The sequence below is a fragment of the Psammomys obesus genome, unplaced genomic scaffold (assembly GCF_907164565.1).
Source record: "Psammomys obesus unplaced genomic scaffold, mPsaObe1.curated_primary_1811, whole genome shotgun sequence".
NCBI classification, from domain to species: Eukaryota; Metazoa; Chordata; class Mammalia; order Rodentia; family Muridae; genus Psammomys; species Psammomys obesus.
Window position 1 is genome coordinate 4,976,869 of NW_026590405.1, and position 25,804 is coordinate 5,002,672.

Genomic DNA, 25,804 nt, shown 5'->3' on the forward strand with positions numbered 1-25,804 from the left:
CCTCGCTTCTGCCAAGTTTCTGTTACATACTGCGGTGCACAACTGTAGTGTGTGTGTGTGTGTGTGTGTGTGTGTGTGTGTCAGTGTATGTGTCTGTGTGTACAGGGATTAGAAACTCTCTCCTAGACCCTGGCCTGTAACTGCTCAGTAACTGTGTGGTAGCATCAGAACCCCCAAGAAAGGTCTCTTTCCCCCTCAAAAGCCTAACCTCAGGTCCCCAGAAATGATAATTCCTTCATTGAGTTGGGAGGAACTCAGGTTGGAGCTCTGGAGCTTGGAGAATGGGTCGAGGGAAAGCGCTTGTCACTCTTGTCACTCCCACCAACGAACGGTCTATCCCCGACACCCGAGTACACACCTGACCGCTTGGGACCCGTCTTGGGAAGCCTCAGAGCTGGCTGGACGCTGCATTGCCAAGATCCAGGCTTGTGAGAGCCGCTGTCCCTGTGTGAGGTGGAAAGCAATGGGGGAAAGAGCTGACACCAGCCTCCAGCCTCCACAGTCTCTGTCTCTCTCACACACACACAAACCTATACACGCACACATATGCATGCACACACAGACACACATGGCACACACAAACACACACATATATGAATACACACACATAATGAAACAAATTCACATCTGCTAGACCGTAGCAAACATGTCTGTAACCGACTCTTTATAAACAGCGGTGGCGGCGTGTAGCGGACTGAGGGTGCACAGGACCAGCGCTGCCGGGGGCAGCTCAGCATCACCAGGAACCCAGCTCCCGTGTATGAAGTCACTTCCCAGCTAGCTCACTCGGGTTTTTGACGAAAACAGCAAAGATTTAATTTAGAATTTCGGGGGTTCTGCTGTTGCTGTTGTTTGTTTTAGGTTCTGTGTGTGGGGGCTGTGTTTTGCTTTGTTCTGTGTTTTTTTTTTTTTTTTTTTTTTTGTTTCTGGTTTTGTTTTTTTTTTTTTTGTTTTTGAGAGAGGATCTTTCTATCCATCCCTGGCCGGCCTGGAACTCACTAATTCAAAGAGGCCCAAAACTGTTCTCCAGTTGAGCAGCCCGGAAGGGTGCCTCTCAGGCTAAGAGCCCTCACTGCAGAGGTGTGGCAATGTCGCCTTTATCCCGGCACCCCCGTCCGGTGGCTCTCAGCCGGCTGCAACTCCAGTCCCAAGGGACCCGACACCTCCAGCCTCGTGTGCACACACACCCACATGCACGCGAACACACGAGCACACACACTTAAAAATAGTAAAAACAAACTTTACAAGGAGAGAAAAGTGGTATTTTCCCCGGGGAGAGGTCACAATTAGCTCTTTTTAAGTAGCAGCGTGTAGGGGGCCTTTCTTTCAGATTTACACACCTTAAAATTATTTTTACTGATTCTTTGACCATCTCACACGTGCAAATAATGCATTTTGATCACACCCCCCCCCCCCCCCCATTGCCCTCTCTCACGCCCTTCCTGCACCCTCTGGTGGAGGAAAGTCCCGGGATGCATCTACACCTCCCAGCTCCCACCTAGGTCTAAACCCACCCAGTCCCGGGCCTGGTTCTCCCTTGTACCAGCGAGATCTGAAGTGTTGGGGGCGGGAACGCGGAGGAAGAGGCAGGGCCTTCCCCCAGGAGTGTCCACCGTGAGCAGCGCCTGTTCTGTTCGCCGGCATCTGTGCCGGGACAGATGTGAGGGTCAGTGTTTCTCGAGTGAAGTCTTTGCAGGAAGCCCTCGGTGTCTGCGGGCTGTGTGTGCGTGTGCTCCCTAGTCAGAAACGTTGCATATTCCTGGACAAGTGCTGACAGTCCCCCAGGCACTATTCCCCGGGAGACAGCACAGCAAGCCTGTGCTGAGCATTTGCTCTGCGTTAGGTGTTCTGACTCACCTAAGGATTTCGTAAATACAGGCGATGCCAGGCTTGGTGGCAAACGCCTTTAATCCCAGCACCCGGGAGGCAGAGGCAGGTGCATCTGTGAGTTCGAGGCCAGCCTGGTCTACAGAGAGTCCCTGGACAGCCAGGGGTGCACAGAGAAACGGTCTCAGAAAATGAAACAAAGAAACGAAGAGACTTGCTATCCAGAGGCTCTGTTGTCACACAGGGGTCCAGGAAGCAGCAGCTTGTGCCCATTGAGGGACAATGACATCATTGATTTGGGTCCCTTGTGTTTGAGGGTGACACAGTCTCACAACAGGGAACATGCTCAAGATCCGTTGTGAGTCCTAGGATTGCAACTGGGCACCGCCACACCCAGTTTTAAAGTCACAACCCGGGGTCTTTGTCTATAACCCAGGAAAGCCTCAAACAGTGCCTTGTGCCTCCGTCTCCCAAAGGCTCGTTTCTGGGCATGTGCCACAAACCCTGCCAGCTGTGCTAACTTCCAAGGGCTGCGGATGTGGATACCATACTGAGTGGCTTAAGTAAGAGAAATTAACATTTTCACACTGCTGGAAGCCAGAATTCCAAATTCAGGGCGCTGGGCTGAGTTTCCTTCTGCTGGGCCTGCTCTCCTTGGTTTGGGACGGATGTGTTGTTTCTTCTCCTGTCTTCCTGGAGTCACCGTTCTGTGTGTGTTGGGGCAGGCAGACCCCACCCACGTGACTTCATCTCCTTAACCGACTCTGTTCTTAAAGTTATTTTTACCTAAGTGTAGGTGTCTGGGGGGGGGGTGCACGTGAGTGCAGGTGCTCTCCGAGGCCAGAGGGGGCGCCAGAGTACCGGAGCTGGCTGTGAGCCTCCTTCCCTGGGTTCTGGGAAGCAAACTTGGTTCTGGAAGAACACTCCTTGCTCTTAACTGCTGAGCCATCTCTGCAGCCCCCTGGAAAGGTTCTGTCTCCAGATGTAGTCATGTGGGCGCTGGGGTTTGGGCCTTCAGCCTGCAAACGGGGAGTCACAGATAAGCCACTGAGGCCCAGTGATGCCACACAGTTTCCACCTGCAGCAGGTGTCAGGATCCCCTGGGGCAGAGGCTGGGCTGCACCTCAGGGTTTCCGTACCCATGGGACTGGGGTAGGCCTGAAGCACATTTTGCTGGGTCTGCTGGTCTGGGGTCCCCGCTCTGAACACCTAGGGCTTCACCCTGAGATCTGGGGAGATCTGTGGTCTGGGATTTTGCTCCTGCTTTAATGACTTCCAAGGCAGAAACCTGGCTTCAGGTCTACACATCACATGTTCTGGCCCAAGAAGACTGGGGTCCTGGGCTCACGACTGGCTCTCTTGCTCTGTCTCCACAGGATAGGAGCCTTCAGCCTCAACTCCCGGACAGGCAAACCTATGCCAGCCGTGTCTAACGGGTAGGTCACCACTCAGCCGTGGCCCTCGTGTCCTTCTGCGCTCAGCCAGCCCTACAGAGGCCACCTGCCTCCGGGGCCGGCTCCTGATCTACTGCTAACCCCTGGGGAGGAAGACAAAGGGTTCCGGGTCCCTCCACAAGGTCTCAGGCACCAAAATGGCCTCCTCTCAGGGCCAGGGCTGGAAGCCTGCTGAGCCGTGGTGGCTCCTGGGACGTCAGGGAGCAGGGCAGGGCTCAGAGGAGTGGACTGTGCCCAGGGTCGAGTGCCTGGGACCTCTCACTTCCCTTTTTCCCTCAGATTTGCCCATTCCCTCTCCCTTTTCTCCATCTAACACCGCTCTTGGTTCTTTCTTCTCTGTGGTTTCCCTATTAAATATGAGGCTTCTCTTCACTATGGAGTCTGATTGGCTCAAACTCCCACTTCCCCCACCACATGCGTGCACGCACACACACACTGCTTTCATAGATCAACTGGCCTACAGAGGGCTGTCTGCTCCCCCAGTTCCCTCTCTGACTTTGTGTTTTTGGCTGGCCTCATTAAAAAAAAAAAAAACATGGCCAACACAGACCCTCCGAGGTCTTCCCTCTTCTCTTTTGAGGAGAAGCTCCAGGCTGGCTTCTCTGTCATACCCTGCGAGGCTCAGGGCCTCTGGGGCTGAGTAAGGGGGTCCCGGCCTCCTGCCTGTGAGGGAAGAGGCTGGAGGAGCAGTACGTGGGCCCTTTCCTAGCTCAGGGCCGGTGTGGCTGCTGGTTTAGGAGGAGGGTGGATACCAGTGAGCTGAAGGCTTGTGAGCAGATGTAAGAGAGGGGCAAAGTCCAGAGAGAGAGAGAGAGAGCAGTAGGAAGAGGAAGGAACACCAAGCCCGTAGGAGCAGGCTGAGGCAAGAGAGGAGGGAAAGCAAGAGCAGAAATAGAAGGTGGAGTCCAAGGCAGAGCGGCAGATGGGGAGCCAGGGGCGGAGGAGGCTGCTGCCAGGCTCCCGCCTGGGCTTTGCCAGGCCAGTGCGTGGGGAAGGGCTGCCCAAGAGCAGGGGACAAGTTGCAGCGGCCACCACCTGCCTGGGGCAGAGGTGACCCCTGCTCTGCCCACTCAATTCGGAGGGACCTGGGCTGTTTCTTCAACCCCAGGAGGCGTCTCTTCCTCTCTTTCCTCCTCTGCCGGAACCTCTCCCTCCAAAGGCTGATGCTGGCGAAAGCCCAGTGGGTTCCACACAGCATGCTGCCGCCTGGGCTGGGCAGGAGATGGGGTCTGGGTATTACAGCACCCCACAACGGGGAAGCAAGGATGCAGGGAGGGGAAACTGGGCCCATCTAGGGCCCTCTGTGCATTAGGCACTGTGTGCACGTATTAGAAAAACAGATTCTATGTCACCGTGTGTATGGGCAGGGGCAGAAGAGTAAGTAACCTTTGAACTCTAGTCCCAGCTAGCCCTCAGCTTCACATATGACTCTTTCTCTCAGTGACCCTGCTATCCCCCTGGCTTAGTCTCAGATGTTAGAGTGACATGGGCTAGTCCTTAGGGTATTACACACACACACACACACACACACACGGGAAGAGGTGGGAGGGTAGCTTGAGGTGTTGGGGTACCCTGAGTAGAGTCCCTCTCCGGCTTGCCTTTCTGAGGTCCCCCAGCCAAGGAATTCAGAGGGAGGTAGCTACAGAAGAGAGCCGTGGAGAGAACCCCCTCCCGGAAGCCCTACCCCATCCTCAGCTGCTCTTCCCTCGAGGAAGCAGACTGGCTCAGAGTCAGGACCACTGGGGGACCCTGGGTCAGCCGGGTACAGGGTGGCTAGCCCACAAGGTCTTTTGCCCACAGAAGTGGTCTTTGGATGGAAAGCTCCAGAGTTACTGGTCCGGAAGCTTCCGGGTGAGTCTGGGTGCTGCTGCCAGTTCAAGACCTCCCCGGTGGGCCTCGGGAGCAGGGGGTGGGCCACCCAGGCTGAGGGCCACCCAGGCCGAGGGCCACCCAGGCTGAGGGCCACCCAGGCCGCAGCGCCTGGCCACACTGCCCAGGCACTTCCGGACACTTTCTATCTCAGGGGTGTTGGGGTCAGCTGCCCGGACGGCACGGGGCGGGCACGGGCTGGCCGGCCCAGGAGTGTTGGGTTGGTCTGTCCCGGTCTGGCTTGTCATTTTGGGTTTGTGTGTTTGTTTTGCCTCGTTTCCTCCAGCGGCGTCCCTGGGAAGAAGTGCGGCACCATCATTCTGTCCGCAGAGGAGCTGAGCAACTGCAGGGTAAGTGGTCCGTGACCCAGGACGGCCCGTTCCCGGAGGGAGCCCCGGGGAGACAGGGCGCCTCGTGATCCGGCTGGCATGACGCCGTGACGCTGGAGCTTGAAGAGTCCATCCTTATGGTTGAGCAGGGAGGGGCGGCCTGGGGAGCACAGAGCCAGGCTCCTTTGAGCCCTGTCACAAGTCCCTCAGCCCCGACTGCCAGGGCACCGGCAGCGATGACCACAGCCTGTCCCGGCTTGGGTTGTCACTCTTCGGTTGGCATAGGGGTGACACCCTCGGCGGAGCGGAGGGGGCTACATGTGTCTGTGTGTGGGCACAAGCGTGAGTTCGTGTGCATGCGTGGATGGGAGTGTGGGTAGGTATGAATATGAAATAGGGGAGGGTGTGGCTGTTGGGAAGCCGAGAGTCTGCAATCCCAGGCACCGTTTGGCTTTGACTCTTGTGTAGGACTGTGGAGAAGCAGGTCCCGGGGGTGGCTTACCACTCGAGAACGGGGTCAGGGTTCTGATGTTGCAAAGATGCTGTAGGGATAAAGGGAGCCATTTGTCAGTGATCGGCACCGTTCTGGGTTGCGCTGGGCTGCTGCCATGACCGCCATGACCGCCATGACCAAAGCCGCTCGGGAGGGAAGGGTTTATTTTAGCATATAGTCCTGGGGAACAGTCCTGCGTGGAGGGAAGTCAGAGCGGGGAGCCCAGGCAAGTGCTTGAAGCAGAAACCGTGGAAGAGCGCTGCTTCCTGGCTTGCTCTTAGGGTCAGGATCAACTAGATTTCTTGTAGATCAAAGACCTGGTCACCTGCGTAGGGATGACACCACCCACAGTGGGGCGTGCCCTCCCACTCCAATTAACTGTCAAGACTCAGTGCTTTAAAATGTGTGCTTTCCTTGCACTGAGTCTAAGCTCAGTTCCCCAGCACCCATGTCCGGCCATTCCCAGCTGCCTGGAACTCCAGCTCCGAGGGGATCCGGCATGTGTGTGGCCTTCACAGTACCGACAGGCATGTGCACACACCCATACAGTTAAATACGAAAGAAATAAATCTTAAAAAATAAAATAAAAATGCCTCACAGAATGGCCGCAGACCAGCCTTATGGACGATGCATGGGGGAACGACTCGAGAAAGATTCCCATTTTACCAGAAACTGCATCCTCTCTCTGGAACAACAGGAAGCAAAACTGGGCTCTACCCCAGCTCAGCCCCCAGGCCACCCCAGCCAGGCATCCCTGAGGTCATCGAGGAACCCCTCTGAGGCAGGATTTGGGGTGGGGGAGGGCTAAGTGACAGCCCAAGCCCAGGCACCCGGGATTCGCCTGGGGCTGTCGGAAGGAGAAAGAGAAACCAGACTCCCTGGCCGCCCAGAATCTGAGCAGCCCTGTATCCACCATCATCCACAGACTACGGCAGAGCAAATGTAACCGTGTGTTAGCTCCTTCTAGAATAGTGACAGTGGAACCCACTCAGAAGCGGCTTGGTAGGCAGGCATGTTGGCAAATGCATCTGATCCCCGTAACTTGGGAGGCAGAGGCAGGAGGATCTCTGTGAATTCTAGGCCTGGATATGTAGAGGGACCCCATCTTAAAAAAACCAATGAGCAGGGATGGACATGGCGGGGGCGGGGTGGAGAGATGACGTAGTTTGGAACACTGGCCACTCTTGCGGAAGACCCGGGCTTGATTCTCAGCACCCACACTAACTCCGGGCCTGGGGGACCCAAACACCGCCTTCTAGCTTCTAAGCCCAGAGCCTCAGGGTTCCCTTGCCATGGGACGGTTGGTTAAGTGATGGTGAGGGTGATGGTGGTGAGGATGGCTGCCGCCTGACAGCAGTTAGGAGGGAGGCTGTGTGGGAATTTCAGGGTGGTGCGGCTTCACGTCCCCTGCGCTCTCAGCCCAGCCCTGACCTCCTCCTTCTCAGTGCTTCTTTAAATAACATCAGTGGGGCCGCTGTGCAGACTCGAAGCGTGGGGGCCTAGGCTGCTGTTGGTTCCCTGGAAGCTTGTAAACATCTTCCTTTACCACCTTAGACCCCTCCTGCCTCCCTTCCTCTTCCTCCCCACCTCCCCATCCTCCCCCTCTCCTTTTTCATCCTTGGACACAGCAGTTTCTCACTGGAGGCTTTGCCCACACTTGGGGGGTGGGAGGGTTGGGGCCTTCCTCTCTCCCTCCCTCCCTCCAGAGGCTGTCAGCTCCCTTTTTCTTCTGGCACATCTTTGGCTGAATTCTCTCTTTCCCTAGAATCCTTGCAAGGAAAAGAGACTAATTCTCAGCATCTGGCTGAATTAAAATAATTACATGTGAGCAGCTTTGCAACTCAGGCTTTCAGTGGGAGGATCAAAGGGAGAGGGCGGGGTCTGGAGTGGGTCTGCCTTCAGCCCGGGAGCCTGCGTGGGTGGCCAGGACAGCAAAGGACGGCATGGATGCCTGTCACAGGCTCACTTTAGTAGGTAGGAGAAAAGCCTTGCTCATCTGGAATATTAATGCCAAGAAGGTTCCTACAGTCAGATTTGATGCAAAGACAGTCAAGGTCCTTAGGTTGACAGGGTGTCAGCTGCCCAGACTCAACCACATTTTCCCAGACCCTGTGAGGATACGGACACATTCCTTCATGGTCTGAAACCTTTCTGAGGCTCTCTTGTTCACAAATACAACCTATGCTGCAGGTTGAACCCAGGACCTTGCCCAGGCTAAACTCGGTCTCAAAAAATAAAAATAAAAAATTAAGTCCCTGTGTGGCTGGCAGCACATGCCTTTAATCCCAGCTCCTCAGAGGCAGAGGCAGGTGGATCTCTGAGTTGCAGGCCAGCCTGGGCTAAATAGTGAGAGCCTTCCTCAACCAAAAACAGGCGAGGGACAATTTCTCAGTGACTTGGAATGGTCGCCCTGCGGGCTCTGCAGGCTTGTAGCCGTCAGCGGAAAAACTGGCTTTGAGAGTTGGAACCAGGGCCGGAGAGATGGCTCAGAGGTTAACAGCACTGGCTGCTCTTCTGGAGATCCTGAGTTCAATTCCCAGCAACCACATGGTGGCTTACAACCATCTATAATGAGATCTTATGCCCTCTTCTGGCATGTAGGCAGAACACTGTATATGGAATAAGTAAATAAATCTTTAAAAGAGAGAGAGAGAGAGAGTTGGAACTGGATCCAGAGCGATGGGTTCCAGTAGTGGGTGCAGCAGAAAGCCCCGGATCTTCCTGGCATTGCAGGCTGCTTAGTCACCATGATCAGTACCAGCCACCCAGGTGACCAATGGGGAGCAGAGACCTGCCTCATCCTTGGCATCCTGCCCGGTCAGGAGGCCCCGAGCATCAGGCTGCAGCGTCCTGGGGTCCCCCCCCCTCCTGCTCCCCAGCACACCTATGAATCCTCTCCAGACTAATTAGGAGTTCATCCATTTCAAGTCAGCAAGTGAGTGTCTGCCCTCTGTCCCCGGGACTTGTCATTATTTAGTGTAATGCCAGCCAGCGATCCCAGCCTCCCCACCCTGGCAGACGCGCTGCGTCTTTTTTCCACACATGCTTCCTGATGTTCTTGATCCTGAAGGAAAATCCATGGGTGTTTCATTACATGCCCGTGTGGAAAAGCAGGTACACGCTAAATCTTGTAACTAGCTCCCTGGGAGGCAGGAGGCTGTGCAAAAGCCAAAGGGGAGAGAGAGGGAGGGTGGGAGAGAGGGGGAGGAAGGGAGGAAGGGAAGATGTTGGAAGGAGGGGCTGGAGTTCTTTCCTTTTTTTGATGGAGGTGGGGACAGGGTTCAAGACAGGGTTTCTCTGTGTAGCCCCTGGCTATCTTGGAACATGCTCTGTAGACCAGGCTGGCCTTGAACTCACAGGAGACTTGAGGGTTGGTGTTTCTCGTTGCTGCAGACTTTGGAAGGAAGAAGCCATTGGAGGGAATGGGAGAGGTTGGAGGTGCCATGGGTGAAGTGGGGGTGGGGTTTGAGTCCTCAGACCCTCAGCTGCCTCCGGCTGAAGGCTAGGAGAAGGGCCCGTCAGTGCTTGAACAGGCTCAAGCATCCTCCCTTAGAGCGCGGTGTGTAATTTCCTAGTCTCGGGAGTAATTGCTCTAGTCAAATCAAAACAAAATAAAAAACAAAAACACCGTCTCTGCTGCTTAAATATATACGCCCATGTGACTGCGCGTTGGCCCATGGTAGCCCTTGGGAGGCGGCTCAGGCACTCGCTGCACAGAGGAGCGAACCACAGTTCACGCCACATGGGTTCTGCCTGTAGAAAAAGATGGAGAGTCAACAAGGAGGGCGCCCGAGTTAACCCCTCCTCCAGCCCCTACACACTCAGGCGTGTATGCGAGCGCCCTCGCACACACGTGTACCTACACACAGGCGAACATACGTACACACGTGGAAATGAAAAAGAAAGAAAAAAAAATCCCGTGTTGATTCTGCACAGGTTGGGGAGAATAGAAAAAAATTGCCCAGAGAGAATTATTTGTTGACCTTTTTTTTTATGGCTACAGATACAGATTTTTTTTTTTTTCTTTCTATAATTTGGTACCTCATTGTTCGGTTGCTTTATTTTTGAGACAGGGTCTCACTGTACAGCTTTTCCTGGCCTGGAATTTGCTGTGTAGATCGAGCTGGTTTCAGGCGCAAAGATCCTCCTGAGTGGAGTGCGGAGGTGGAAGACGTGCACCGCCACGCCCAGCCACTGGTCTGGTCACAGCCTGGTCAGAGCCGCCCGTTACCCCTCACTGCACGGCGGGGCGTCATTTGTTCAATTCAGCTCCCTCTTCGATACAGTTAAACCGTTCTGCGCTGAGCGGCCTGCGTTCTTTTTCGCTTGTGGATTTGCGTGCACTGATTCGTTTACTTTTTTGTGTGCTCCTGTGCACACAGGCCGGAGCTAGCACGGGGAGTCAGCTCTCTGCTGTCACCGGGTAGGGCCTGGGGGTCACACACAGCTTGTGAGGCGTGGGAGCAAGACCCCCTCGCCCACTGAGCCACCTTACCAGCCTCTGGTTGGTCGGTTGGTTGGTTGGGAGACGCTTCTACATCCCAGATCGCTCCCGGGCTCCCCACACATGCGCCTTCCCCCTACATGCGTGCGCCGCCACGCCCAGCTCACCTGCTGTGTCCTGACTGTTTCCTTTTCCTCCCAAGCACTGGATTTAGGTCAGCTTCCCAGACACCGCGAGGGGGAGGGAAAGCGGTCAGCGGAGGGTTTTCAGCCTCCAAAAGATCAGATCAGCGTAGGCACAGCTGACTGGGAAGTCGGCCGTCACAGCCACAAAGGACTGTCAGCTTGACCCTTGACCCCGAGGCCTCTTCACAGTTAGTGCACCAACAAAGGGGTCACGCAGCCATCTCCCTCAGCTGTGACCACCGCCTGTGTCTGAATAGCTGTCAGCCCAAGGCCCCCTCACTGGCCTCCCCTCCCCCCCCCCCCCCCCCCCCCCCCGCGTGTGCGTGTGTGTGTGTGTGTGTGTGTGTGTGTGTGTGTACGCACGTGTGTACAAGTGTCACTTTCCACCTTATTTCTTTGGGGCAGGATCTCTCCCTGACCCTGAAGCTTCGGGCTTTCTTGTTCTTTTGTTTGACTGGGCTGGCAGCTAGTGAGCCCCAGACCTTCCGGCCTCAGACCGGCACAGCACAGGGCTACGGGTGCCCATGAGACCATGTGGCTTGTTTTGTGGGTGCTGGAGTCTTTTGGTTGTTGGTGGTGGTTTTCTGTGTGTGTGGGTTTTTTTTTTATCTTTTATTCTTCTTTTTTATATTAATCACAGGTTATTTACTTTGTATCCCAGCCGTAGCCCCCTCCTTCATTCCCTCCCAGTCCCACCCTCCCTTCTTCATCTTCTCCCTGCCCCTTTCCAAGTCCACTGATAGGGGAGGACCTCCGCCCCTTCCATCTGACCCTAACTTATCAGGTCTCTTCAGGACTGCCTGCAATGTCCTCTTCTGTGGCCTGGCAAGACTGCTCCTCCCTCCGGGGAGGGGGGGGGTCAAAGAGCTCTCCATTGAGTTCATGTCAAAAATAGTCCCTGTTCCCCTTACTAGAGAAGCCACTTGGATACTGAGCTACCATGAGCTATGTCCGAGCAGGGGTTCTAGGTTATATCATACATGGTCCTTGGTTGGAGGAACAGTCTCGTGAAAGACCCCTGTGCCCTGATATATTTGGTCCTTGTGGAGCTCCTGTCCTCTCAAGTCTTATTAACTCCCCCTTCTTTCATATGATTCCCTTCTGTGTGTTTGTTTCCAGACAGGGTTTCTTCCTGTAGCCTTGGCTGTCCTGGAACTTGCTCTGTAGACCAGGCTGGCCTCGAACTCACAGAGATCCACCTGCCTCTGCCTCCTACCTACCATCACACCTGCCATCCCTCACTGTACATTTTTATCTGACCAAAAAGAACAATGTGCTAACTCTAGGAAATTAGGAAAACCCCAAAGACAATAGACAAACCATGGTCTTATTATTCATTTAAAAACGTCTCTCAGGGTTGGCTTATAGGCTGACTAAGAACTCAAGTGCCAGCCCGGGCGGTGGTGGTGCACACCTTTAATCCCAGCACTTGGGAGGCGGAGGCAGGTGGATCTCTGTGAGTTTGAGGTCAGCCTGGTCTACAAAGCAATTCCCAAGACAGCCAGGACTATAGAGAGACCCTGTCTTGAAAATCAAAAACAACAAACAGCAACCAAAGAACTCAAGTGTGTGATCCTGGGCAGGCTCTATGTGACTTTTTGTGTGACTCAGTTGCTTCATTCATAAAAATGGTTCACATTTCAGTGTCCTGTTTATCACAGCTTTTTATTATTATTATTATTATTGTTGATGATGATTTCTTTTTTAAAGTGTTCGATTACTGAGCCTCAGAGGTGCCCTTAGGTTTCCCATTGACCTGCTGACCCAGGCAGAAGAGTGGATGCCAGGCCTGCTGCCCTCTGGGCCTGACCTGTGACCTCCTCAGCCTTCTTCCGGAGGGTGGGGAGCCCCACTGCAGAGAAAGTCTGCCTGCAGCATCTCCTAGGCAGCGCAATTAGCATTTGGGGGATATGCAAATTGAAGCAATCCTGCTGTTTTAGAGAAACTTAATATGTTTTTTAAAAAGATAGGGTGAAAGGCAGAAATTGCAGGAAATTATATATCTCGGGAGCGAGTTTTATCTTCCGTGCCACCAATTCCCTGGGGTGCACAGACTCCAAACAGCATCTCTCTCTCTCGGCTGGGAGAGCCCCACCTCAGCATCAAACCTCCCAAACCTGATCCTCATGGGAAGCCTGGGATCCAGGCCACGGCATGGCTCTTCCTGCCTCTCCTCCAGAGCCACTCATCCGCCAACCACACTGATGGAGGGGGATATCATCCTCCCCAACCCCCCACAGCACAGGCTGCCGCTCCGGTCAGGGTTCGGGCTTGCTTAGCTTGTGCTGGGACCTCGACTTCCTGCCCCTGGGGGACTTGCCCACTGGGTGTTCGTCAGTGCTTTGGTGACAAGCCGAAAACCTCTCTGAAGGTCTGTCTTGTCTTCCAGGGGCCCTGCATGGTACAGCAGTCACAGTGGGCTCTGGGCAAGTGTCACTGGAGAGAGAGAGGGTGTGTGTGTGTGTGTGTGTGTGTGTGTGTGTGTGTGTGTGTGTTGGCGGTGGGTGGGATCCAGATGAGCCTCACTTATCTACCATGGACAGGAAATCTACTGTCACACCCTGGCCAAGCCTTCCATGTAGCTGGAGTTCTGAGCCTGCCTTTTTTTTTTTTCTTTCTTTTTTCATTTTAACGAGTTTGCACAGAGGCCCCTCAAAATGGATCTCACACTTCTGTGCCTCCCCCGATGGAGGCTATAGAACATAGTTAAGCTTACCTGGAGATGCGGGGGGGGGGGGGGGGGGCATCGCTCACAGTCTCGGCAACTCGCCTCCGGAGCCCTACTCTGTGGCTTCCAGCGAGGGTGCTTCCCTGCTCTGGGACTCCACTTCTTGGTCTGTTTTTCTTACGTTTCATGTATTCGTGCTTCGTGTATATAGGCAGGATTGTGCCGTGGCAGACGTGAAGGTCAAAGGATAACTTGCAGGAATCGGTTCTTTGCTCCCTGGGATTGAATTTAGGCTTTAGTGGCTGGAGCTCAGCCTCAGTGGGCCCTTTTGCATGTATGCTCACTGTGTGTGTGTGTGTGTGTGTGTGTGTGTGTGTGTATGAGAGAGAGAAAGAGAGAAGGTCTCACTGTCCATCCCTGGCCAGCCTGATCAGGAACTCTCACCGTGTAAACTAGGCTGGCTTTGAACTCACAGAGCTCCGCCAGCCTCTAACTCCTGAGTGCCAAGCGCCCAGAACCCATCACCCTCTGTGTAAAATAGGCAGGAGAACGGTGCCTACCCCATAGAATCGTTGAAAGGCTTAAATGAAGCATAGATACAAAGGCAGCCCAGTGGGGATGGCTGGGCGGGTGAAAGAGATTGCCGTGGGGACGTTGAGGCCTGCCTAAGAATCAGATCCAAGGTTCTCAACCTTTGGGCCACAACCCCCACTGGGGGACCCATATCAGGTGTTCTTTATAACCCTAGCACACACACCTTAAAAAAAAAATCGGTGGGCGCCTTGCATACACCCTGTATTGCCATGTTCATAGACAGACGACAGCTGGCTATTACTGTCAACTCCACCCCAAAGCAGATGGTGGCCCCCGTTTTTCTCGTTCCAGGGCTGGGGTGAACTCAGTACCTTGTGTGTGCTGGGCAAACACTCGTGAGCCATACTCCTGGCTTACATTGACTCTTGATCTAACCTTTCTGGCCCCTACCTGGCCTTGCAAGGTTCTCAGAAGGTTCTTCAAAAGGCAACGAGCGGCTGGGCTGTGCTGTTGGGCCCTCTCCAGTGTGTGCGTGGGTTAGGGTTAGCCTGAGTGTGTCACATGAGAGGCTCGTGTTTTCACTCAGGTAAGGATGTCACGAGGCTCTGTAGAGCCAGGACTGGGCCTCTTGTCTCCTTTCGGGGCCATCCCATGGCTCCCCTGAGCAGACTCTGGTCCCCTGAAGCCACCATGGGAAGATGCCAGTGCCAGCTCTGCAACTCCTCAGGCCCCACACTTAGGCCATAGTCTTTGAAATTTCCTATTTCTTTCTGAGCAAGAGCTTTCCGCTCAGACCCTGTTCTGGGTCCCCGGTTTGTGTGGCTAGTAAAGAAAGCAGGGAGGTGAATCCGGTGAGGGGCTGTTTGCTGTCCCTCAGGGTGCATCCCAGGGTTTGGGGTGTGCCCATGAAGCCTGACTCTGAGGTGTTTGAATCTCTGCTCCCCTAATCGCCAGCTGCCTTCTTTCACAGCTAGCCAGTTTCACTGCAGAGGGCTAGGCAGGAAGGTGAGCGGTGGTTGGTCATCTTGCCTGCCTGGCCAGGGTCCTCCTGCTGGGGAGCAGGACCCTGAAAGGGTGGAGCTCCGAGAGGGCAGAGCCAAAAGTGGGGGTGTCCTGAGGGGTAGAGGTGGGGTCAGAGCCCGAGGGGACCTGGTCAGAGAGGAGTGTGACCCCACTAAGGGGTTCTCTCAAGGCCTGATTGCCTCTTTGCAGATGTCAGGCAGGGGGAGAAGGAGCTGGTGGGGGGGTGTCAAAATTAGCTCTGTTTGTGGAGCTCAGTAAAGCTGTCCTTGCACCCCTCCCCTCCCCCACACCTCCCCAACTGTGAGCCTTTGGCCCCTGAGTTTGATTCCTGTCCCATTCTTAAAGTGTTGGGCCGAGGGCACACTCCGGTTAGTGGGACACCTAAGCACAGGTGTCTGTGAGAGTATGGGGAGTCATGGACAGTGTCAGGCTTCAAGGTGCCGCCCAGCAGCCCATGCCCAGAGTGGCCGTTGGCTTCATCATGGCGAACACTTCTATACACTTGACCTGTGCTCCTCACTGCTACCCCTGTGAGCCCCAGAGAGGGGAACCAGAAGCGCTGAGAGGTCACCTGCCTTCCTTGGAGGGGGAGGGGTCACATAACGTCACAGTGGTAGAGCTGGGATTCGAACCCGGGGCAGCTTCAGATCCCTGTGCTTCTCCAGCCGGCTGGTCCCCTAGGCCTGTGCGCTGCTGGAGAAGCTGGCCCTCTGTCCCACAGGTAGGCCTGGGGCTTGTGCCCGGCGTGATGCCCTGTGTGCCCCTGCCGATCTCTGGACCCCCCTGCCTCACCACCCTGACCTCCCTCCTTTCCAGGACGTGGCTACCATGCAGTTCTGTGCCAACAAGCTGGACAAGAAAGATTTCTTCGGGAAATCCGACCCCTTCTTGGTGTTCTACAGGAGCAACGAGGATGGAACGTGAGTCCCGCCTCCCCCCTCCGGGCACCCGGACACCAGGCAGGGCGGGGAGGGCACAGCCGCCCATGACCCACCCGAGAAAGCCAACCTGGGGACCTGGCCTCTGGGAGGCTCTCGGCAGCGGCGGGCGCTGTGTATGCCTGGGGAGGGCCCAAAACCAGGGTTAGGTCGGAAATGCCTCGCTGTGCGCACCCTGACACCTCGCACGGAACCCAGGGCCCGCTCACAGGTCCCCCAACCGCACAGCGGGCCGGGCAGAGCTGGGGCCCTCCCCCACCGCCCCACACCTCTTTCCTGTGCACGTATTCAGAACCATAGCGTGGAAAGGCCCTGTCCCCCTCCCCACCTCATTAAATTAGAGCTAGGGGAAATGGACTGGGCATGCTGGCCAGTGCGGGTCAGAAACTAGGCTGAGAACCCCAGTCCCCCCACCAACCAGCTGTGTGGCCCAGGGCACATTCTGCCCCCTCGCTGGGCCTGTTTTCTCATCTGTGAAATGAAGCGATTGGATGAGGTGGTCTCCACGGCCTCTTTAAGCAGCCGGTTCTGGGATCCTGCGGAAGGCGGCGGAAGCGATGAGGCCAGCAGGGTTAATTGGAGAAACTCGGTGAGGAAGAAAATGGGTCCTTGGGGCTGAGTGAGGAGCACCGCGGTTAACAGGGCCGGAGGGCTAACCTTGGGCTGAGCTGGAGCTCAGGGCGAGGCACTCTAGACCCCTAGTGCCAGTGTGCTTGTGCATGGGTGTGTGTGTGTGTGTGTGTGTGTGTGTGTGTGTGTGTGTGTGCGCGCGCATGCGCGCCGGGGGTGGGGCAGCCGCAGGCAGGAGAGGTGTATTTCGGTGCAGGAGAACTGATTTTTAAACTCGAACTACTTAGGTAGTAGGTGCGATCATTTGCATGACAAAGGGCTCCTTTGTCTCTCGGAGGATCCCAGCAGGACGCTCTAAATCATTCCCCGAGACTCCGAGTTGGTTTTAGCACAGGGGGAGGCAGAGGAAAAAGGCTGGGGCTGCTGTGAGCGACCAGGCTCCCCTGTCCGTCCCTGTGGGGAAGCTGAGCTGCAGCCTTAGGGCCCGGCAGTGTCGGGCAGGAGGAGGGGTGCGTGCAGAGAGCAGCTCTGGAGGGCTGCGTGGGAAGGCTCTGACTGACACCGGAGCAGGTGGGAGGTGCCTAAGCCGAACTGGGGGGGGGGGAGGGACGGGCAGAGGGGCTCCAAGGAGACCCATGAGGACCGGCACCGGGGCGGGCCAGGGGAGCCCAGGGCACTGGGGATGGGCAAAGGAACGACTGTGGCCTTAGGAGTTCTACACTCAGAGATGACAGCCTCTGGGGGCCTGGAGGGGCCTCTGGGATCCTGGAGAAACTGGACAGCCGAGCTGCCAGCTGGGCCTGGCCTGGTGTTAGTAGGTACAACAAACAGAGTAATTTTAGGCAGCTGTAACCCAACAGAACCCTCTGGTGTGCTAGAACGCTGCCCGCCGGAATGGCCGCTGTGTATCACTTGTCTTCTAGCTGTGATGACCTGGGCCAACAAAAGCAACCTAAGGAAGGTTTTGCTTTGGCTCACAGTTGGAAGGCACACGTCGAAAAACAGACTGGGCTGGTACTCAGCTGGCATATGCAGTCCAGAACCCAAGTCCAAGAAGCGTGTGTGTGTGTGTGTGTGTGTGTGTGTGTGTGTGTGTGTGTGTGTGAAGTCAGAGCCATTTCCCCACTTTACCCACTGAGCCATTTCTTCAACGATAGCCATTCTCTGTTTTGTTTGTTTGTTTGGTTGGTTGGTTGGTTTTTCTTTTTTGGTTTGAGACAGGGTTTGTCCATGTAGCCTTGACTGTCCTGGAACTCTTATCTATGGCCCAGGCTGGCCTTGAACTCAGAGATCTGCCTGCCTGTACCTCCTAAGTGCTGGGATTAAGGGCATGTGCCGCCATTACCCTGCTTTTTTTGTTTTCCTTTTTTGTTTGTTCCTTTGTTTGTTTGTTTGTTCTAGCCATTCTTTTTATACTCATTTTGCCATTGAAGGAAATTCGGGGGATACACAGCTGGCTCTGGGCCTGGGACTCACATCTGTCTGACAGATGGGTGACACTCTCCCACACCCAAGCTCCAACTGTGTGCCTACAGGGACCCCCCTGCATAGCGATCCTGGCACCAGGCAGCTGGGGGTCTGATGGGGGCTACAGGAAGCAGCGTCCGGCTGGCACCTCGGGCAGAAGCAGGACCACCCAGGGGGACCCAGGGGTCTTAGGAGACCTCTCTGAGCTTGTGGGCCGTGAAGGAAGGACAGGGGTCTGTGTAGGAGGACTGAGGCGGCTGGGTGACGTCCACCCTCTGAGGGAATGTTCCATGGTGGATCCCTGAAGCCCAGGGAGCCCCTCCAGCCTGCCCCCCTCAACCCCTGTCATCTGCTCACTCTCTGTCACCCTCAGCCACCCGCCCCAGCCCCTCCTCCAGTTCTGGGGTGAGCTACAAGGCCTCCCACGTGGATCTCACACTCCAGCGGGTGGGCGAGAAGGAGTGCAGAGGAGAAACGCTCAGCCCGGTGACAGGAGTGACATTTTGACTTGAAAATTGCCAAAGAAGAAACAGCACAGGCTGTGTGGGCCTCGGGTGGGGCCCTGGCGCTTCCTGGTGACCTTTCCAAGCTCTAATGCCGCCTGGGTGGGTGCTGGGAGAGCTCTGGCCATCCTTGAGGTAGGGTGCCCCTGAGACAGGCTAGGCATGGCAAGAAGAGAGCGCAGGACACCACGTCAGGAACAGCAGAGGCAGCCCGGTCCACATGGCTAGCAAAGCAGAAGGGAACTGAGGGGTCCCAGGTGGCCCCAGAGAGGACTTTGCCTCCACTGGACTGAAATGCCCTTGAAAGCTGTGGAATCTCTGCCCCAAGATGCTCAGTTCCTGCTTGGCTCCCATTTATTTAATTTAATTTAATTTTTTTTTTTTTTTTTTTGAGATGGTGTCACACAGGGTAGCCGCAGCTGGCCGGGGACTCAAAGATTAGCCCACCTGCCTCCGCCTTCCAAGTGCTGGGACCAAAGGGCCACCACGCCTGGCAGCTCCTTTTTATTTTATTTTATTGATTTTTTTTTTTTTTGAAGCAGGCTCTTGGGCTGCTGTAGATAGAGCTCAGTGCTGTCAAGCACCTACCATCTGGACACCCTGGCCCTCGCCTCCCTTTAAAATATGACTGGGGGCTAGAGAGATGGCTCAGCCATCCAGAGCACCGGCTGGCTGCAGGAGCTCTGGGTTTGGGTCCTAGCAGCCATGCTAGATGGCTCCCAGTCACCAATGGTTCGAGATCCACCATCCGCTTCCAGCCTCCGCAGGAAAGTGCACAACTGTGGCACATATACAGTCCCTCAGGCACATACAAAATAAAGTAATTAAATGGGCTTTGTTTTGGTTGGTTTTTAAAGATTTATTCATTTATTATTATTTATACAGTGTTCTGCCTGCATGTACACCTGTACACCAGAAGAGGGCACCAGACCTCACTATAAATGGTTGTGAGCCACCATGTGGTTGCTGGGATTTGAACTCAGGACCCTTAGGGAGAACAGCCAGTGCTCTTAACCTCTGAGCCATCTCTCCAGCCCCTGTTTTGTTTTGTTTTGTTTTGTTTTGTTTTGTTTTGTTAATCGGTTGATAGCTGGGCACGGTGTCAGTACTTAGATCCAGCAGAAGAGAGGCGGAGGCAGGAGAGCAGAAGGTTAGGTCCATCCCGAGCTACATGAGGCCCTCACACACACACACACACACACACAAAAAAAAAAAGATGATGGAGGATCTCCTGGGGCCAGCCGTTGTCCCTGGCCACTCAGCAGCAGCGGGAACAATTTCTCGCCGACCTTAGATTTTACTGACAGACCACAGTAGAACGAGTAAGGAGAGAAACAGACCGTGTCAAATGGTGACAAACGAGATGAAAAGGCAAAGCCTGGAAGGAGAGAGACACGGGGGAGGGGGGGAGGTGTCACAGTCAGGGTTGGCATGTTTGCGACATCCTGGTCGGAGGGGTCCCTGGAGGTGATGTCTGGCGATGTCCTGAAGGAGAAGACAGACGTCCCAACGAGAGGCGGGCGGGCACACACTTGCACGCACCACCCGTCTAGCCCCGGGTTCAGATCCCGGCTTCCCAGGAAAACAAGTGCCCGGAGAGTCAGGCTTGGTCAGGCTCCCACAGGCCAGCCCCAGAGCAGTGGCTGGAACTCAGGTCCCTGACGCTGCCCGAAGGACGCCCTGCTCCGGCCACAGCTCTGCCTAGTCCGGGAACTTCCCTGCGGCGCCGCCCAGCGCTAGCCCTGCCGTGCTGACCGCCTGAGCTGCCCGCCTGCCTCATGTATTTCCCTCCATTCTTCTCGGCCAGGTTCACCATCTGTCACAAGACGGAGGTCATGAAGAACACCCTCAACCCAGTGTGGCAGACCTTCTCCATCCCCGTGCGGGCCCTGTGCAACGGGGACTATGACAGGTGAGAGAAGGGGTCGTGCCTCCCCTCCCCCACCCCACCCCGCAAAGAGGGAGGGCCTCCTGGGGCTGCTCTCAGACTGCTGTGGCAGGGTGGGGATGGAGCCGCCTGACCCCCTCCACCACCTCATGTGCGGCCTCTTGCTGCTTCCTGTCTGCTCCAGGAAGGACAGAGCAGAGGTGTCTCCAGCTGGGGTGTGGAGCTCTCTATTGCAGATGGCAGCAGGGGTAAGGGAGGGGGAGGCAAGGCAGGAGGGGTCCATCTCCGGCGACCTCACTCTCAGCCTGGGGACCCTGCAGTGAAGGCCCCAGGGAGAGTCCCTGACCACACCGGGTTGAGCGTGTGCCTAAGTGAGGGATGAGGGTGTTTTCATCATCGTCTTCCGAGCCGGCTGGCCTCCTCTTCCTCAGCTCCACTCACTGGTACCTGAGTCCCGCCCCTGACTGACTAAGGGATCAGTCAGCCTGGGCAAGCCCTGGCCTGTCTGCCTCTCAACTGTCCTTCCCTGCAAAATAAGCATGGTGACACCTGCTGACCTCTGGGGCTGCTCCCTCGGGGCCAGCAGGAGGCCAGAGGGCGACAAATGCCCCAGTGGGGCAGCATTCTGCCTGCTGGGTGGCTGAGCCCCTGCCTGTGCTGCAAGTCTGCTGGGAGCAAGCGAGCAAGTGTGCCCACCTCGCCCTCTTCCCAGCTTCACGGAGCTGAAGAGCTCGTGGGGGAGGCAGACATTAATCCAGTAATCACACAGAGAAGCATGTCATTAGCCAGTGCAGAGGGTGCTGGAGGGAGCAGGAGGCGGGCCGGGTGGGTACCGAGAGGCAGCATCGGTCCTCATGAAGTCAGACACTGGCTGAAGATGAGGGCTGACTGCTGGTTGCTCCCACAGAAGCCATGGCGCAGGGGGACACACACCTTGGGGACACGCTGGGACTCTGCACAGGGTTTCCGAGGGTGTGTGTATGGGGGTGGTGAGCTCAAGGATGGCATCCTGGCACCTGTGTCCTTTCAGGGACACTTACAGGCTGTCAGGTGCTCCCCTTTTTCCTCTTGGCTGGGACAGACACACAGCAGTCTGTTCCCCCAGTGTTCATTGTGTTGTGCCTGGCACCGAGTCCCTGACTATGTGGCATTCGAGGACAGGTGGCTCTCTGGGTCTTCTGGGAACTTCCGGTCTAGCCATGGGTGCTCAGACACACACAAGTTCCATGGACAGCTGAGCAGTTGTTCAGAATGAACTGGGGACCAAAGTGAATGTTGCCATCAAACAAACTCCTGGTACATGCCTAGCTGGGTCCCAGGGCATCTGGAGTTGGGGAGGGGACAGGATAGCATTAGATTCTAAAGAAGGCTGGGGATGGACAGCTGGGAGTTTGAGGGTGTGGGGATTGGGCAAAGGGGTTGGAAAGGATGGAGATCGCAAGAGGGTAGGCAGTGCAGTCTCGTAAACCTGCCTCCCTGCGAGGGGTTCCCAGGCCCTTAGAACCCAGCTCCATCAGAGGCAGACAGGGAGGGGGACAGCATGGCTGAGGCCTGGTCTCACCTCTGGTCCCCTGGAGGAGGCAAGTGTTTGGTGAGAAGGGCAGACAGGCCTGAGCCCAGCTGCATCTTCCTCCAGGGCAGCTTGTTCTCCTTCTTCATGGCTGGGCACAAATGGACTGTGACATGACTGGCAGCAGAGTTAATCCAGGGGCTGGAGTGTCTGGCCGACTCTCACCCCGGCCTAGTATTGTCCCCGCACCCACTGAGGAGGTGATGTGTTGGAGGCCACTGTTCTCCCCTCCCCCATAGGCCCTCTGGCAGACTCAGACAGTACAGAGGCTAGTAGGGGTTGTGTTTTTCCTCCCCGGCCTCACGGTCCCAGAATAACAACTGAAGAGACTCAAAATACATTTACAAATACCTATACCGTATATCGAGGCTCTTCTCTGACTAGCTCAGAACTTAAAATAACCCATTTATACTAATCTACCCTCTGCAGCGTGGCTGGTTACCTCTGCTCAGGTACCATTCATCTGTCCTCCTCACATCTTCCCTGGTAAATCTCCCTGTGCCTCGCTCTATCCCAGAATCCTTTCTGCCTCCTGGATGTCCCACCTTCTATTCTACCCTTTCCTGTGGGCTATAGTTTGGTTTTTTATTGACGACTCAAGCATACCTCTCGGCTCTCGCCTCTCGCAGACACCTCCTGTCACACCGGGTCCACGCGCAGGGAACTGGGAAGGGTTTCCAGCGAGGCTGTGCTTCGTAACTGAGGGGTGGGCACCTTCCTGTATCATGCTGCCAGCCATTCTGGAGGTGGAGACACAGGAGTCTGACCCACACTGGCTCTAAAATCTGTTCCGAGTGGCCAGAACACAGTGTAACCGGGTAGCTGTGAGGTACAGCTGGAGGACTCGGAGAAGCTTTGTTCAAAGGTGACCCCAGAGGAGTGGTTTCAGTCCTTAAAGCACTTCAGGGTCCTTTTGAGACCATTTTCAAACGGTTTAGAGAGGAGAGGAGCAGGGGACGACGAGAAGGAAGGTCCAAAAGACCTTGACGACTGTAACATGAGTGTGCTGTGCTCTCACTTGGCCCCTGGCTCCACGGAGAGAGGTGCGGAGCGGCAGGGCGTGTGACGCGGGCTAGATTCTTACTGAGTAGTCTGAGTGTGTGGCTTCCCTTTTAGTCCCAGCCTATGGGCAACCCCTAGCCCCCCTGGAAACTGCAACAATCTTAGATTAGGAAAGTTGTGTGCGTTTGGAGAAGAGCTGCTGCCATGATTCTAATCCTCGGAAGAAAAGTGGCTGGAGTCCAGGCACAGCTCAGAGGGGAGGGGACAGAGGCCATGTCAGTGAGGACACAGGCCCAGGGCACGGAGGAAGAGTAGGTGGGCTAGGTGACAGGGGAGGACTGGGGGAGGCTCGCTGCCAGGAGACCAGTGTGCCAGCATGATGGGTGAAAATGGTTCATGCTGTTAGAATTATGGGGACACTTAGGATGTGTGTCACAGTGGTCCTGCTTGGCTTAAACACGTGTGTGTGTGTGTGTGTGTGTGTGTGTGTGTGTGTGTGTGTGTGTCATGAAAAATAGCCTTGAGCGCCTCATTCATGCTGTGCCCATTTCACAGATGGGAAAATGGAGGGTCAGAGTCTGTCAAAGGAAGACAATGCCTTTCCTTCTATAGCTGCCGCCTCTGGGCTCATCCTGGTCCAGCTCTCCTGTCTCTGAGCCTCCATTCCCCAAACCTGAGTGCTCCAGAGGAGCAGAGGTCAAGCCAAAGGGGGTCAGGCCCCATCTAGCCCTGGGGCGTCGGACAGGGCTGTGGGGACCAGAAGCACTCTCCAGGAGCAGCCAGACTCCGCCCTGCTCTCTTGGCATTCTGGGAGCTGAGGGTTTGCCCTGACTGAGCCCCGTCCTTCTGTCCAGGCTGCTGTCAGTCATGAATGAACTGCAGATTGTGAGGGAGGGTGCAGAGGGCTCACCTGAGCTGGGAGTGTGCCGCCACCTCCCTGGCTCGAGTCTGCGGGGACACTGGGCCTTGGCGGTGGCCACGGGGGGGGGGGGGGGGCGGCGGCAGGCCCACTACCAAATGCTTCAAGTGTCACCGCAAGGGCCCCCTGTAGTCCTGAGAAACGCAAGCACAAGCTGAGCACCAGATGGCCCAGCCCGGGGCCCTGCCAAGAGATGGACCGGTCTTTCCTCACCAGTTTCTCTCAGAGTGTCTGACCTTTAGGACAGGGAAAGCAGGGAGGGCCCGTGAGCAGCCGGGGAAGGTCCCTCCTCCTGCCCCGAGCAGCCTTTACCATCACCATGGTCTGGGGTGACTACAGGGCATGTGTTGTGTGTGGTCAGGGAGGGGCCTGGAGACACCATCTGCAACCCCCCCCCCAGTCTCACCCTGCGTGCCAGGGGCCTGGGCCACTGTTGCCCATTCACAGAGGCGACGCCGCCAGCCGGAAGCGGAAGCGCCTCACACCTGCCTGGCACCGTAGCTGGGAGCCAAGCCGGCAGACAGGGGAGCACAGCGGCCTCCGACCCAGGGAGGACGCCCTGACAAACACCAGGATTGCTGGAGATGGAGAGAAGGTTGAGTGTGCCCCAAAGGGGCAGGCCACATGTCAGTGCCCGCAGGGTGGCTGGCACCATCGGAGAGGCCGGGACCGCCCCACAGGTTAGAGTCCCCTCCCCCCCGGGGGGCAGAACCGGCAGGAATGCTCTGCCAGCACCCGCAGGATCTGGGGCACCGCACTGGGCTGCTGTCTCCAGGGCGGTGCCCTGCCCTGCCCTCCTCACCACCTCCCCTGGGACTCCGAGTTTTTAACCTCTTTGTGCCAACGGGATGTTGGTTTTAGGGGCCACCGAGCTCTGTCCCGTTAGTCCTCACCCAGAAGGTCAGTGGGTCACACAGCTAAGTCACAGCCAGCCTGGCCTGAGCCTGGGTACAGGGACAGTCCAGGCCCGTGGGTCCCAAGTCCCATCTGCCGTGACCAGGATTTGTGACAGGTTAACAGACAGTGACACCGGGCTTTTCCCCAGGCCTTCTCCTGTGCCTGGGGCTGTCCTTTTGCTTTCTTCCCCACCCGGGCCCAGGCTGGAGGCACAGCCCCTGAGTCCAGCAGACCCTCCCAGGCTGCAACAGCCCGGAGCCTTGGTTGGGACCAAACTGGCCCCTGGGGACCCTCACAGCAAGTCCCAGCCGCCAGTCTCCACCCCCTGGGGAGCTTCTAGCCCCCACCCGTCGTCCCCTGGACCAGCTGATTCTGAGTCAGCCAGGACTTGAGCCCTAAGCTCAAGTCTGAAGAGGGCCAGTGGCCCCGCAGCATGCCAGGGTTACATGCAGGATTGGGCCTTTCACAGACAAAATCCCCGGCAAAGAGATAAGTCAGGCCCTTTGCCTCTGAGATTTGAGTTTGTTTGTTTGTTTACTGAATGTATTTATTTGTTGGCGGCAGAGGGGAATGTGACTGTGCCATGGCACACCTGTGGAGGTCAGAGGACACGTTTCAGGAGTCAGTGCCTGCTTTCCCAGGGATCAAACTCAGGTTGCCAGGCTAGACCACTGTGTCCTCATCCACAGAGCCGTCTTGCCAGCCGCATGCTCAGGCCCCCCTTCTGTGCTCTGTGTCCCTATCACCAATGTTGTCCAGTTCACAAAAGTGTTAGGAGAGCTCCAGCAGCCAGGGATTTGTTTGTTCATTTGATTTTGGAACCGGGTCCTGGAGCTCTGTAGACCAGGCCGGCCTTGAACTCAGAGACCCACCTGCCTCTGCCTCCTGAGGGCCGGGACCAAAGGTGTGCACCACCACTGCCCAGCATGGTTAGTGATAATGTGGAAACCAGGAGGCATTTTCCAGCTCCCCCACCACAGGCGCACGCGCGCGCGCACACACACACACACACACACTAAGCTGTCCTGTCAGGCCCTTACTACCCCTGTTTTCCCACTTAACAGTCGAGGCTTGTGGTTCAGGGAAGTGAAACGCCACCTCCAAGCCACACAGCTCAGGTCCAGTGTCCAAGCCAAAGCCACCCAAGTCACATCTGGGCCCTTTCCAGCACCTTCAGAAACTTAGGCGTGCCGATGTCTTAGCAATCCAGCTCAAGCAGCAGCC

The 25,804-nt window shown here is 56.1% G+C and overlaps 1 protein-coding gene across 7 annotated transcripts in view; it reads left to right on the plus strand.

The window, feature by feature from the left end:
* Positions 1 to 25,804, plus strand: part of Cpne5 (copine 5) — a 73,643-nt gene that overhangs the window by 30,826 nt on the left and 17,013 nt on the right. For 5 of the 7 annotated variants that reach the window (XM_055607165.1, XM_055607166.1, XM_055607167.1 and 2 more), the window contains exons 7-11: positions 3,204 to 3,263; positions 5,082 to 5,132; positions 5,437 to 5,500; positions 15,643 to 15,746; positions 20,112 to 20,216. In XM_055607165.1, the coding sequence (XP_055463140.1) occupies positions 3,204 to 3,263; positions 5,082 to 5,132; positions 5,437 to 5,500; positions 15,643 to 15,746; positions 20,112 to 20,216 (384 nt within the window). The remainder of the gene's footprint in view (positions 1 to 3,203; positions 3,264 to 5,081; positions 5,133 to 5,436; positions 5,501 to 15,642; positions 15,747 to 20,111; positions 20,217 to 25,804) is intronic. The other 2 variants (XM_055607170.1, XM_055607171.1) reach the window with 1 other exon arrangement.